The sequence below is a fragment of the Uloborus diversus genome, chromosome 4 (assembly GCF_026930045.1).
Source record: "Uloborus diversus isolate 005 chromosome 4, Udiv.v.3.1, whole genome shotgun sequence".
NCBI classification, from domain to species: domain Eukaryota; kingdom Metazoa; phylum Arthropoda; class Arachnida; order Araneae; family Uloboridae; genus Uloborus; species Uloborus diversus.
Genome location: NC_072734.1, coordinates 121587356 through 121602515, shown reverse-complemented (window position 1 = coordinate 121602515; position 15160 = coordinate 121587356). Strand labels below are relative to the sequence as shown.

At 32.0% G+C, this 15160-nt stretch overlaps 1 protein-coding gene across 1 annotated transcript in view; it reads left to right on the top strand.

The window, feature by feature from the left end:
* Nucleotides 1-14813, top strand: part of LOC129220807 (zinc finger protein 513-like) — a 35591-nt gene extending 20778 nt beyond the window's left edge. Inside the window, exon 2 of the mRNA XM_054855238.1 lies at nt 14655-14813. Within this exon, the coding sequence (XP_054711213.1) occupies nt 14655-14813 (159 nt within the window). The remainder of the gene's footprint in view (nt 1-14654) is intronic.
* Nucleotides 14814-15160: the final 347 nt, after the last annotated feature.

Below are 15160 nucleotides of genomic sequence, written 5' to 3'. Positions count from 1 at the left end.
GCGCTGGATAATTATTAAATGTGAACTAAGTAGGTGCAGTTTTCCATTGCTTAGGATGATTTGTATCAAGGATTTTCACTCTCAATTGTTTTTAAAATTCATTGATTAGTTGAACCGTTTATTTCAAAAACCAGTCAAGCGACAAACCCTAAAATTTCGAAAAAACATTTCCCCTTTGTATTATTTTTTTTAAATAAGGATTACAATATTTTAAACTAAAAGGGATACATATTTAGGTACATTTCTTTCAATAAACAATGTTGTAATCATCAATGAATAATTTAATATGGTGATATAGATGTTTTCCTAAAATTAGCAATTTTGTCGCTTGACTGGATTTTGAAATAAACAATTCAATTAAGAAGTGTCAACTATTTAATTATTCTTTTTATTTCACCTTTTGCCTGTAGTTGAATCTGCTTGCTGTATATTTCAAGGGATTAGCATATTTTCATGTTAATGCCAAGTGATCATGTGATTTAATTTTTAATATTCAGAGGAAGAAAGAGGTCAGTTGATTTTTTTTTCTTTTGCATTTTTATTCTGATTCGCTTTACTTAATGGCTGTCTGTTGAAGACTTGTGATTAAAAGGGTCATCTTCTACTCATTTGCTGTAACATCAACCAGTTGTTTCTTAACTCTAGCAATGTATAAAACTTAACTCTCTTTAAGTATGAACTGCTATAAATGGAGAGTTGACTGTAAGAACAGTTTCATATTTAAAAAATGCTAAAAACAATTGTATGCTGTTTTAAATGCCACATATTCTCATTAGTAATTGATGAACAGTTTTTCGTGTATCTCTCTCTCTTTTTTTTACTCTTTATTTTTTGTGTTTTGAATTCTTGTATATTTTTTATTTTTGCATTTTCTTTTAATAAGGAAGCGGCGAAATAGACAGCCTATTCCGTTATTAACTGTTAAATTATGAAGTAGTAAAAGGTTGAATCTTCAATTGAGAATAAGTATTTATTGCCTTTCAGTAATTATTTTTACTGCATTTATTATATTATGAATTGTAAATGGTGCAATGGCAAATCATAGCACTTGTACATTTTAGCATCATAGAGCTTTGCTCTTTCATTTTTTGAGATTTTATCCATCAAAAAACTCAAACAATGTAATTTGTATTAAGGACTTGTATTTTAATGTTGTTTTTTTAATGGTGAATGTACTTGCTTGAGAAAATTTGGAAAATTTGAGTATTTCTTTCTTTTATTTTAAAGGGATGTTAATTTACTTTGCAATTTGTTTAAAAAAAATGTATGAAATTTATATGAAACTGCAAAAAGACTCTGCAGATTGCTCTGTGCAGATTGATTTAATTAAATTTAAAAACATTGTTTATAAAATAATAAACTTACTCACTAATGTTGCTCTCTGAAAATAGAATTTTTTCTTTTGCATACATACTGAAACACAGTAAAGTCTCGAAAATCCAGGGTAATTCGGGCTCATGCCATCTTGGATTATTACTGAAAACTCAATCTCTTTTCTCAAAAACTCTTATCTCAAAAATTCTAGCACCTTTTACTTCCTTGCACAATGAAAAGGAAGTATTCCTGTCACAAAAAAAATTATCACTCTAATTTCACCATAAATTTGCATTTTAACTACCACAGAAAAGAATTTTAATTTGTCTTTTCATGAATTCAGAACAGATTTATGTGAGTATTTTTGTCGGCAAACTTAACAGTTAGTCATAAAAAGCCATAACTTCCTTTGTACATAGCACTTATTCCTCTTTCAGCCTCAAGGTGCATAATCTCTTTTTGGATTAAAATCGGATGTTCCAAAAGAGCTGTTAATTCACTCTATGGGGCAAAACAAGGTTAATTTTAAATAATTTTTTATATCAAATTATTATTTTCAAAATGTCAGTTATTTTGATGTTCAGATTTCTCTGCTAAATTTTTTTTTAGCCGTTAAAAAAATAACTTATATTACTTCTTTAATATTAATGAAGCACCTTAAATTAAAGGGAACCTCGGACGCTTAAGATTCGAATTTTCGAGACTCTACTGTACCTGTTATCATATATATATATATATATATACAATATTACTTACTTCTGAAGCTAAAGTTTAAAATTGTTAACTAAACATTTTTAATTTGCCACCTTCAGACTGTTAATTTAATACATGCTAGTGTTACTTGTCCCTGCCACAGCTTAACGGTTCCCGATTTATAAGGGGGGGGCTATGTCCCCCCCCCACCCACTAGTTTTGGGAGGACTTTATATAGCCACAACGCACCTTCTAAAATCTTAAAACAAAACAAAAAAAAATCATGAATTTTATTTCTTTTCTGAAAAGTTCAGAAGTGAAAATGAAAAGAATTGCAAATGTCCTTTTCTGATGGGAGAGGAGAAAAAAAAACACCATACATTAAATACAAATAGTAAAGCTGTCACTGGGATGCTGAAAATGTGTCTAAAATAACTATTTTAGACTGAAAACTGTTAGGGCACATATGTAAATGAAAATATAGGCTAAAAGAGCTATGCATTTAGCTGCAAAACTTAAAATAATCAATGATTATTTTATCAAATTAGAAGCTAAAACAAAGGAGGGACACCTCTCCTCTTCATTTGCGTTAACAGAACAATCTACTTGTGATTTTATAGACGAAAGATTTTGAGGAATATTCTGGTTTCATATGTTCAAAAGAAATTGGTTGACTTGAAGTGAATCCTATTGCAAAAAAAGTACAGAGATAAATGATTTTTGTACTGCAAAATACAGTTAAATGTGACAGTTTACACCATGCTTAATTGTTAGGATTGTCGGGACGTTAATTATTTCTTTCTGGTTCATATATTTTTCCTCCTACACGAAATAATCCTTCATTTTATATTATTACTAGCTGCATTACCTGTCGTTGCACTGTCTACCTCAAAAATAATTGTCAAGTAATGCAATCAGGGGAAAAAAAGGGGGTAAAACTTCCCATTAACCCCTTGAGGACCAGCGCTCAGAAAACGAAGCGCAGCTACGGGACTGAACGTTCTGAAATGGAACGCTGCCATCGGCCCGAGCATTTACAGCAGTTAAGCCTAACTGAACAAAAATATTCATATAAAATCAGCATCTCAAAATAATGGCTTGAAATTTTAATTTTGCTTAAACAATGTACTACTGATTACTTATTATTAATATAAAGACTATTACATTATTAGAAGGAAGTGAAATAAGTAGAATACTAAAACTTTAACCATGTGCACAAAATTAAATGATATGTGCACAAAAACAAAGTTAGAGTTTGACATCGTGAGTGTGAACTCAAAGAAAAAGAAATATAGCAAAAAAATATGTTCCTTATGTAATTTTGATTAAAACAACTTAGGTCAACGAATTTAAACTAGTTATATTTCCCACGCGACAAGTCTCAAAACTGCTTCATAATCCACTCGAAAACATTCCCATTCACTCACTTTGCTAACCATATTTATTGCAGTTTTCCATTCTCCAAATGAAAAGGAATAAATACAGAAGAACAATATTAAAAAGGATTCAAAAATAATCATTAACTTTAGGCCTCTTGAAATCATTCCTGTACTCTCATTGAACCGGGAATCCCAAAAGTCTGGAACACATACGCAAAAATATTTTAACCTTCCTTCCCTCCCTCATAATTTATTCAGCTAGATGTATATCTCTTTCAATTACTCGTAAAAAAAAGAGAAGCAAAGATATAAACAAGAGCAATTGAGACCTCATAAATCATACGCACAGAGCAGTGATTCACTGTTGTTTACATAAAAAAAAATCTATCCCATTGAGAGGCCCAAATAAGAAACTAAAGCGTGTACATGAAGGTAAAATACCATGTGACTCGAATATGATCAAAGTTATAGCCATTTAGCGCCATCTATTATCGTTTAAATATTCGATTCAATCGTTCCATTTCGAGAAAGCATATACGTGACGCTGGGACGTCAGCGTCGATCAGAGCGCGTAGCGGAGAAGTGACGCTGGGCTGATAGGAGAGGAATCGTTGCGTAGCGTCCACGTGACGCTGGGTGCGAAGAGGGTAATGTGTAAAAAAGAGCTATTTTATTACTCTAAGTTAAAATTTAGACCTGGATTTTTTTTAAATCCCAAAACTTTAGTTATCTTTATATACAGTAGACGACCGTTATAACGCACACCATGGGACCAGAGCTTTTGCGTTACACAGGTTTTTTCGTTATAAAGGTCAGTTCACAAATTTTGAAACTAACATTCAGAATATATATATTAGCACTTCAGAATGAGTTTTATCTGCAATGAATATAAAAACACCAATATTACAATTAGTTATTCACAAAAAAATATGTTTCACAATCAAAAGAAAGTGCATTATCCTGCACTTCTGCTAGCTTCATGGCTCGCATAACAGCTACATTTTCAAAAGCCATCTGGTATTTTCTGTTTACTATGAGTACAAATTTTTAATTTAAAAGCTTTGAATTAAGGTAGAAAGATGAAAAACTTGCAAAATTTAATTTGCCTAACCATTTTTATGTTTGCAAAGCAAAACAGAGGGATTTTTTAAGCTTCCAAAACCTATTGTTTACTTCTGAAAAGTTGTGCGGTTTATAGAGAATTGCGTTATATAGGTCGGCATTATAATGGTCTTCTACTGTATTAACCAGCATCAGGTGCAATCTTTCCACATTGACAGCAGCACATATTAATGAAATAAGTTCTGAAAACTGTAGAAAAATATTGAAATACTTTAGACTAAAAGTAATATTTAATGCAACATGGTTCAGAACCCTGACCTCAATGATTTAAGTTATATATTCATAGAACTTTGGATCAGAATTCAACTGAGAAACTTATTCATTCCAAAACTAAATTTTCTGGTCCGTGGACGGGCCCATCCATGACCTTCCCGTTATTAGCAGGGCGCTCTTACCAACCCCGATGATGGACGTAAATGTCCAGATGCTGTGCACTAAAGTAATGCGTAATAAAATTATGAAATTAATGGGAAATTGATGACTCTTTATTTTTCTGTGAAAATATTTTTTTTAAAGTATACTGTGATTTGCTATGTTAAAATAAAGGCTTTGTTTCCTGATTTTAACAAATACAGAACTGTAGGTCAGAATTCTGCAATGAGTTTAGACGAAAATTCATGTTAATTTTGATCAGAATTCTGCTGAAGAAAATTAAGTCATTAAAACGAGTTTTTTTTTCCTATGTGGATTGGGGATCAAAACTCATGATCTTCGCATTATTAGCACAACACTAACCAACTGAACCAATGGCACAGCTAATAAGGTAAGTACCTAATAAGGTATTTTACCTAATGTATTTTACCTAGTATGATGGTCAAACTAACATTGATTTTTATTTTACAGGCTGTGTATTGATTAATTTATAAAGGCAGATATATATGCTAACAATATACTAAATTCTTGAAGTTACTACAATTATGTAAAGGTAGAGCTCACTGATTTTCCAAGACGTAAATGTACTTTTTAAATGCAAAAGATATCGAAGAAAATCACATTACAATACAATTTTAAAACTTTGGAACATTTTTTAATTGAACTTGTTTAAAATGATGGAACAATATGTTGAATTATTATTAAACAATTGCTTGCAAGTTTCAATTGCATAATAGAAATAAATTGTAGGTTGCATTTAGTTGTTTGAAATAATTACGAAATATTCTTCAAGGACATAAAATTATTGTTTTGAGATGCTATTACTTTTGCATCATCTTCATAACAATTGAATATTCATGCTATGGCTGTTATTTATAGGTAATTGATCAATGATTTTTTTTATGTTTAATACTTTAGGTGAGCAATTGGCTGAAGATATGTATAGAAAAGAATCTCGGAGGGAAATTTTCCATTCATGTAAACTGTGCAACTATTCCACTCCATTACTGTGCAACCTTAAAAGACACATGCTGACTCATAGTGGAGAACGTCCTTACCCGTGCCCTATCTGCCTTAAAAGATTCAGTCAAAAAGTATCCTTGAAAAGACATATGATATCATTGCACTGTGCTGTATGAAGAAATGGTGTTGGTCATTTTTCATGTTTAAAATTCCTAAAATGTTCTTACAAGGAATAGTAAATTTTATGGTGAACTATGAATTTAAACATGTTATATACATGAACAGTTATAAACATGTTCATTGTCAACCCACGCAATATTTGGTGAACCAAAACAGCTCATCTCAATCAGTAGCATTTATCAAATGTGTCCGTAGGTATTGGCATTGAGACAGTATCTTGGCAACTAATGTGTTAATGAGATTCTTCTTCTGTTAACCCTAACTCAAGAAAAGAAAGAGAAGGTAGTAGTACATTGGACGAGTAAAACAAATAATGAATTGTTATTTATGTAATAAAGCTATATATTTCTATTTTTATTAATTTATTTAGTACATAATTCCTCATGATTCTGTTAAAAGTTGCATTTACAGTGGTGCCAACTTTTTATCTGTTCCAAAGTGCAACAAGTTGTTTTTTTTTTGACCTATTTAATGATGAATGAAGCTGTGCCAATTCTTGTCTGAAATTGAAATTTTCAGAGATAATTGAGATACTGATCTTTTTTGAAAGAAAATTAAAATTACTTTGGGCTGTTGCTTGTTAGTATCAACATTCTGTCTGACACTCCACCAACTAAAGCTTGTTGGTAATCTTAGGAAACAAAAAGTCTTGTGTCTATCTTAAAGATGGTGAGATATACATAGCCCTGATATCTCTGTCAAAGGAGTGTCCGGCCAGTCTCACTAATACAATAAGCCATACGTTTGCGTTAACATACTGGAATAACTAACTCTAACAAAGTTGCCATGTGGGAATATTTATTCCACTCATGTTCTTCCACCTTTCCTGATTTCTTATATTAATTTTTGGCTTTAGATTTTTTTTTTCTTTGAATGATTTAAAATCAGAGTGCTATTAAACTGCTGTAGTTGTGGGGGAAGGGGGATCTCAACCTTTTGTAGGGGAGATGTAAAGATGTAAACAGATTTTAATTAGGCCTTAAAAAGTCAACGATGATGACTTAGCCAGTTTTAATTTAAAAAGCAGACATTTATTTCAATATAAAAAAAATTTCCATTTAAACCTATTCACAAAAAAAATATTACCATCATTAATATTTTATTCCTTTATATTTTGGGGACCGGCATTCCTTGCTCTTCCACCTCCAACCAAACTACAATACTGCTCCGAAGATAATGTCCAAGAGTATGTAAATGTTTTTCTCTTTATTTTGATTTTAGGTAATGGAAGGTTTCAGAAATTTGTTTTCATGTTTTACAATTTGCATTATTTATTTGTTTGGGACTCTGTAATTAAGTGCTAAAATAATCATGAGTTGCAAAAAAAGGTTAGCAACTTGAGATACAGAATTTCTGGTAATTATGAAGCTGTGGGAAAAAACAGCTTTTTCTTTTTTTTTTTTGGAATAAAGGAAAAATATGACTTTTTAATAATTTAATGTAGTTTATTGGTTGGGTTTTTAAAAAATTAAGTACTTAAAATTATATATGCAATCCATATTATTCTTTCTTTTTAACAGAAATATACACCTAAGTCATAGGTAGTGTTTATTTCAAGAAAAATTTAACAGTTCATTCATTTTCTAACATATTGCCTTTACCCGCTCATGGACCATAAAAGCCACATAGCACTTCAAATGTTTCCAATCGTGTTATATACAACCCTCATTTTTAGATTAGTTTTTAAGTTGGAGAAGTTAATTCTATATATCGAAAAATATTTCAAATGCATGTTGAAACTTTACTTTAGCTTTGGCACTTCAATTATTAATTTTTTTTAAAAAAATTTTAGTTTCAGGAGAAGTTGAAAATTACATTCCAATCCCTTCATCATCTATGAAAATGTTATGCTGTTCTTTCTGCAACTTCATCAGTCTCTTTCCATCAAAGCTCAAGAGGCATCTCTTGACACACAGTGGCGAACAACCCTTTGAGTGTTCTGTATGCCGAAAAAGATTCAGTCAAAAATCATCTCTGCAAAGACACATGTTGGTGCATGCCAAAGAAAAGTACTTACTCCTGTAAACAAAACCAACACTTGAAAGATATGCATTTTTAACGTATGCTAATTATTGTGCAGTTAATCTTCCCAGTTTGGTGAAAGGTATTTTGAATTAAAGATGAGTTTGGGCTTATTTTTGAAAGCCTGAGCCTGTCCGAGCACGAAAATTTGTAACTGAGCCCGCCCGAGCCCGGGTGATATTGTCTGGACCAAAATCCGAGCCCGCCTGAGCATGAAGGAAACTTTCTTGTATCAAAAACCGAGGCTTCTACAGTCTGACATGATCTCTCTGTTAATGAAAAATGTTAAGTCAAATGTTCTTCATTAGCAGAAGTTGAAATTTTCTCAAAATGCTCCACTTCAAATGCATTACTCTATGATATACTGCAATAGTAATAGCAAAAGAACACTATAAATAAGCGTTATTTTTTTTGGGGGGGGGGGGGGTTGAATTTTCACAATGATTGAACTGAAATTTAAATGTTCCTTTCATTTTGTCACAGTAGGAAAATGTTTATTTTCTGTGAATTTGTTTGGAGATTGACGATTGAATATCTTTGTTGAGTCCGAGCCCGAAACCTATTTTCGGTTCAAGAGCCTGGGGTCGAGCCCGGGCTGAGCCCATCTCATCTCTATTTTGAATGGTAATTTGTACTGCAGGGATCTTTAAGCCCTGTTTTTAGGCTCTCAATATGATTTTTTTTGCGAAATAGATGATTGTTAACAGCAGTGGGGAACCTAGCATGGATGATACTGTGGGCGGTAATTTGTAGTGTCACCCCCGCCCCCCTCTTTAATGTTTTTCAGAAAACATGAAATTCATACAATCTCTAAGTATTTTAGAAAAAGAAAGGCTAGGAGGAAGTCTGCAGGAAATTTTTCAACATTATAGCTCTTGAAACGCAGTTTTAGACAAACATTGGTGATGTTGTCGGGAAGATATGTTTGGTGGCCCAGTCTGGGAAAGTTTTCTAATTCATAACCTTAGAAGGTATTCTAGAGTATCTTTGGTCTCAGGAATGTTGGGCCTTGAAGAAATTCGAAATCATTTAAAATAATCGGGGAAATGTTCTGAATTTAAGTATATTTCTCAAAAAATTGCAATACACTTTGGGTGTCACCCCCCCCCCCCAGGCAGGTGACACTCAGGGCGAACAACCTCCTCCACCCTCTCGTAGTGGCCACTGATTAATAAGTATATTTGCATTTAAGCCCCTTAATATTGGTAGTAAATCCAAGATATTGGTCAGAGAGAGATATAGGTCATAAATATTTATATTGGCAAAATGTTATGTCTAAAAATTGTACAGGGGTGACAACGCAGGTGCTTACTCTGTCTGTTATTACAATAACCTAAGATACATCATTAAGTGGTGGGGTGGTGTGGTGTGGACAAAAGTCCTATTATAAAGGCACACTTAGGATCAAAATTTGTATCAAAACAAAAAACAACTGAAGTTACATTTCAAGTAATGAAGGGGGGGGGGGCTGCTTACTATGAATTTACAAAATTCATAGTAAAATGTTTTTGATTTCTTCAACACTATTACGTAAGAGTGGAGTGATTATAAAAGCAGCAAATTTTTGAGTCTCTAAAGACAGGAAGCAATGTTTACTTATAAGAAAAGATAAAAAATTACATAGTGATTACTAAAAAAAAAACTGATTTAACTGTGGGGAAGGGGCCCTCTTAGCACCTTCTTATGCTTTAAATGTATGATGTCTTTTTAGATCACTTACTTTCACACTAGACTAATATTTTGCCTGTATTTTTGACTTTCTGTTAATTTATCCACCAAATTTTTCAAGGAATGGGTGGGAACCAGTGAATTCTGCAAGCCATTTCACAAATTGATCTCATCTTCAGGAAAGTACTTCTTTAAAAATTCACCACAAGTGCTGTGGCAAAACCTTTTGGACTTAGTGTTTTCAACTTTAGGATAAGCGTGGCATATGTATATTTTTTTTTTTACATTCATGAAATATGTGCAACATTTCTAGGTTTTGAGTGAAACCCAATATACTAATCTTGTTTTGTTCCATTGTTCTAAATTGTAAGATGAAACACAAATAACTCATGTGTCACAAAATAGTGATTATAGTTTACGATGTTACTGTATAATGATGAACTCATTTGCCAATAAAGACATTATTTTTCTTTCTTCTATGAAAATTCTTTAGCATATTCTACAGTTACATAGACATTTGACACAAAAATTTGATGAATAAACTAAATAAAAGCGATCAATAACTTAAATAAAGGAAATGACTAGCAACTGGCTCTGGGTTCAGCTAGGCTTGTCAAAGTCAATTTATTAATTCCCTACAAAGAAGAACCCCTCTAAAAGCTACTCACTCCATTGCAAGTAACAAGTGCTTTTGCTATATTCCTAATGCCTATAACTGTATTGAAAGTGTTTTTTTCTAATTTCAGCATTAACTTGTAGACATTGGATTGAATGACAGCTTAATGGTTTTGATTTAGAAAAAAAAAAGGTTGACAGGAATTATTCATAAAATGGCATGTTCAAATATATAAAGCTTTATAATGAAAAGAGCTAGACATTTTGCCATAATGCAACAAAAATATAGTAGGAAATTAAAACAAAATTTGGTGAGCATTGTGTTCACTAGATTGTTATTGTAAATTATATTTAACATTTTTTAACTCTTAATTTTTTTTGTTCAACTCGTTTTGAAAACAATATGCAATCATTGTTTGCAACAGAAACAATTTTAAAATTTTTATCTTTTCAAATCAATTTAAAACAATTCATAAATTTAATTCAAAATGACATTTTTATGTTATAGTATATTCTCAATTATTTGCAGAATTAAATGGCATGGGTACCGCGGATAATCCAAGAAGCGCATATAATGTGGAGTAAATAAGATAAAAATTGTCCTTGCTTAAAAACAATTGTATTGGACTTTAAATGTGATACAAACTGAAAATATTTGCGGTATATACATTCAAAATTAATTACATTTTATGTACCAAAGCACATAAAAACAATAGAGGAAAAGTACTTCTGACGATCCTCAGGTAACCTAATATATTCTCTAAATCACACTTACCTCATCTATACAAATGTAAAACAAAAGCTTTTCTCTTTTGTTTTACAAAATTTAAAACAAAAGCTACAAACTTGAAAATTTATGAATTTTGGGGAAATCGGTCATAATTTTGTTTATTACTGGGGTGAAAACACATTTTCTAAATTCTTGACTGCACATTTTAAGCACCATTTTTTAACTGACTGAGTCTCATCTTGCCTCTTTAAATCCTTTGTTGTCCACTAACATGTAATAAAGCTTCTTTAATGAATTATTGGAACCTTCTTCACCTTCAATTTACTCTTCTCTTTTCCCTATTGCTTAACTTGCGATTGCTTAGTTTGTCAGTAAATAATGTACAGTATTTTTTTTCTAGGCACGCGTTTGAATAATCCAGTTGCGAATAATCAGGAGTTAACTGTACTTAATAAAATAGTGTACAATATTGAACAGGGTTTCATTTGAAATTTGCGAGGCATGAAATTAAAAGAAGTCTTCTACATTGTGATTAAAAGTTTTTTTAACAGAAAAAACACATCACGAAAAAAAAAAACCATGAACAAACACATTTCATTATTTTTCCAGCTAATGACTTGTAAGTATATTGCAGTAGTAGGGGTGCCCACCTAGGGGTATTATTAGCTTCTTTAGTGGACATTAGCAGTTTTTGATGCTATTGCATACTAAAGAAATTATTCATAGAAAATGTACAAAGCTCAGTCAAATTGGTAGGCATGTAATGCAAAATAACAGAAAAAAGATTTATGGTTGATTTGAAACTTATTTGACAATACTTTTTCGTTTTTAATTACTTGCAGGGAAGTTTGAAATCTTTTACATTCTTATTTTGCTATGCAAAGCAAAGCACATTTTGTCCCATTTTAAGAATTTTTCTGGAGACAATTCTAGCTTTGTCTAAAATTTTAATCTATTTTGTGAATATGGTGCGACTATGGCATATGGAAGACGTTTGACAAAATGTCCTTAGAAAATGAAGTTTTCTTTTTGGAAAAGAAGAAAATTTATTCTTCGTATTCAGAAGACAATACTAATTCTCCAGTGAAATGCAATACTCTGCTCTCTTGGTTAACATCTGAAAGTAAGGACCTATGGCAGAAGTGGGGAATCTTTCATTGATGGAAGGCTACATTTAAATTTGACAGTAGTAAAAGATAAACCTTATTTCTGCAACTTGTATAGTTTTGTCAATTTATTTCTTATTAATAATAAATAATAATTTAGTATTTCAGATGCGAAGTTACAATTAAAAAATTCTGATATTAAGACAATGGTTGCAAACTTGTTACAGCAATAAATCTTATTGCAATAATATTATTTTAATTCCATAGTCCCAACAATTGTTAAAAAAGTTGACCGGCAGTAGAAAGTGTTGAAATTGCCGTGTTTTATGCTGGTATCCAGACTTTAAGCCAACAACTTGTATAGTTTGACCCTGATTTATGTCTTACTTTGCTCATAATTCAGATTATTTTATGTGAAATTTTAAAATTGATTTTCATCTTGTCAAAATTTCTGCAGTTAAATATCATGCAGTAAAAGAACAAACTTTTAGGAGGCTGCAAAAGAAATTTGTGGAACTGCATGTGACCTCAAGGCCCCCCATTCTCCACCTCTAGTCTATGGACAAAGAATGAAGAACATTTTTATGATATTTTTCCTAATTATGCAACAAATGCTTACTAAAAATAATTTCATCCATTATGCTTGTTATCAGAGATCAAGAATGACATCATTTTTATCTACCTTGTTTATTTCTTTATCTTCCCTCATCATGCTTATCTATGGAGTTTTTTATTGATTTTTATCATTTATGTTTATTTATTTTTCTAAAGCAATTGAAATGATATTCCTTTTATTAAAATCATTTTATGAAAGAAATGAGTAATAAATACATTTTACATCAAAGATCTCGTGACGGAAAAATCATTTACAAGTACAGTGCTGTGTTCACTTCAATAATGCTCATTTGTCATGACAATAGGTATTGTTATTTATGCAGATGTTTATCTACTATCAAAAGATGCTTAAAATGTACTTTTTTAACATCCAATGTAGTAAACTGTAAGTTTTAGAAGTAATTATTACGAGATTCCTTGTGCTTGAATCAAATCCCGATTCAGAGGGTGGAAGGTCATGGGTGTCATGACTTCCCTTAAGTGACCAAGTACAAGGTCTGTTAGAAAAGTATCCAACCTTTGGCAGAAGAAAAAAACTGGCAAACCTGAAGTCAGGCCCAGATCTGCATACGCACAGACCCAATGGGGGGGGGGGGGGAGGAACGTCCTTAAGGGGCCTAACGGTCCAAGAAATTAAAAAAAACTAGTTTTAAGATATAAACATTGCAAATATACACTGCTGGCCTCTGAAGAGGAGCCCTACCGATTTTGTTGCAGTATAGATCTGGGCCTGCCTGAAGTGTTAGAAGCCTAATCATCCTCATAGTAGTCACTTTTGAATTTCCCACTGTTCTCCCAGTAGTGCTGCTATCATTGGAGGCATTCCAAGAAGGCTTGTTTCAGAATGAAGTCTGCCTTACATGTCTGAAATATCGTACCTTCTATCGCCTTTTGAGTTTGGGGAACAGATCGAAGTCAGTTAATATCAAGAGAGTAATGAGCCTGTTAATCCTGGAAAGTCCAGTTTTTGCAAAAAATGTTGGAATCAAGTGAGAGAAATGTGTGGAAAAAATTGTTACCGAAAGCTGTCTGTGAATCTTACGAATGATTTCTACTTAGCTGTTGCCCATTGCTGGTAAAATTTGATGCAGTAGTGCTGCTCCAGTCCTTGCATCATTTTTCTCAGAATTTAAAAATCTGATGAGAGCATTACAAACTTTTTAAATCAAACTCTGTTTGCCAACGATCGACGCTGTTGGCAAACTGGAAAAAATTCGCATTTGCCCATAAAGGCTGAAGGTCAGCTCATGCAAGGATGATTGATTCACTTCCATCAAATTCTCATAAAAAAAATAAAGCTTGGATACTTTTCTAGCAACCCTAGTATATAGCCTAGAACTGCATTTTGGATACTCATATTTTTTAAAATTTTCTCTGAAGCTCCTATTTGTGCCTGACTGTTACACTTTGAACCCCTTTTCCGATAATGGCCCCTCCTAAATTAGAAGTTGAATCTGCCCTTGACTTGAACATTCAATATCTATGATTTCCCGTATGTCATATTTTTTGATAAAAATAATGGTAATTTGTTTGCAAAATTAGTTGGAAAATTTTTTAATGTTTTCAGCCTGCAAAGCCTTTTTTGCATGTAGATTTTTAAGGTACAATTGTATTTCTGACAAGCAAGATTTTTTACTTTACCACAACTTTTTGAAATTGATTTAATGCATTCTCAAACTCTTTTTGTATGTTCATTAATTCTTGTTTCTTCCAGGTGAATTAATAGAAGGTTGTTCAAGAATGGAAGGTACTTTGCATTGTTGTTCCCTTTGTACTTACACTTCAACAAATTCAGGAAATATGAAGAGGCACTTGCTGACCCATAGTGGTGAACGACCTTTTATATGTGATGTGTGTTCATTCCGCTTTACTCAGAAATCATCATTGAAACGTCACATGTTGACTCACACTAATGAACGTCCATTTAAATGTTCTTACTGCAATTTCAGCTCAAAACGGAATGCTGACCTTAAGAGCCACTTAATGACTCATTTCAACAAACATAAATTTCAATCGACTGTGCATCATGAATGAGTATTTTATTTAAAATGAAGCTTGAAATCTGTTGTTTCCATTATTTCATACATTTTTTGAATACTTAGACCATTTATGTGATTATGATGTGTACATTCTTTTTGTTAAACTTTTATAGAGCTTTTTTAAAAACAAGTTATGATGTTTTTAAAACATACTTGTTTCTTATTTTATATTGCGCAAATCTCAGTAAACATATTTTGCTGGCAATGTTTGATACTCTGCATTTATTTCAGTTTTTTTTTTAATGCTTAGTTGGCCAATTAAAAAATAAACTTATTTTCACCTTAAGTAAATCCTAATGTGTGATTCAATGGCTGTACAAACAGCTTGAGAGCTATCTTTAT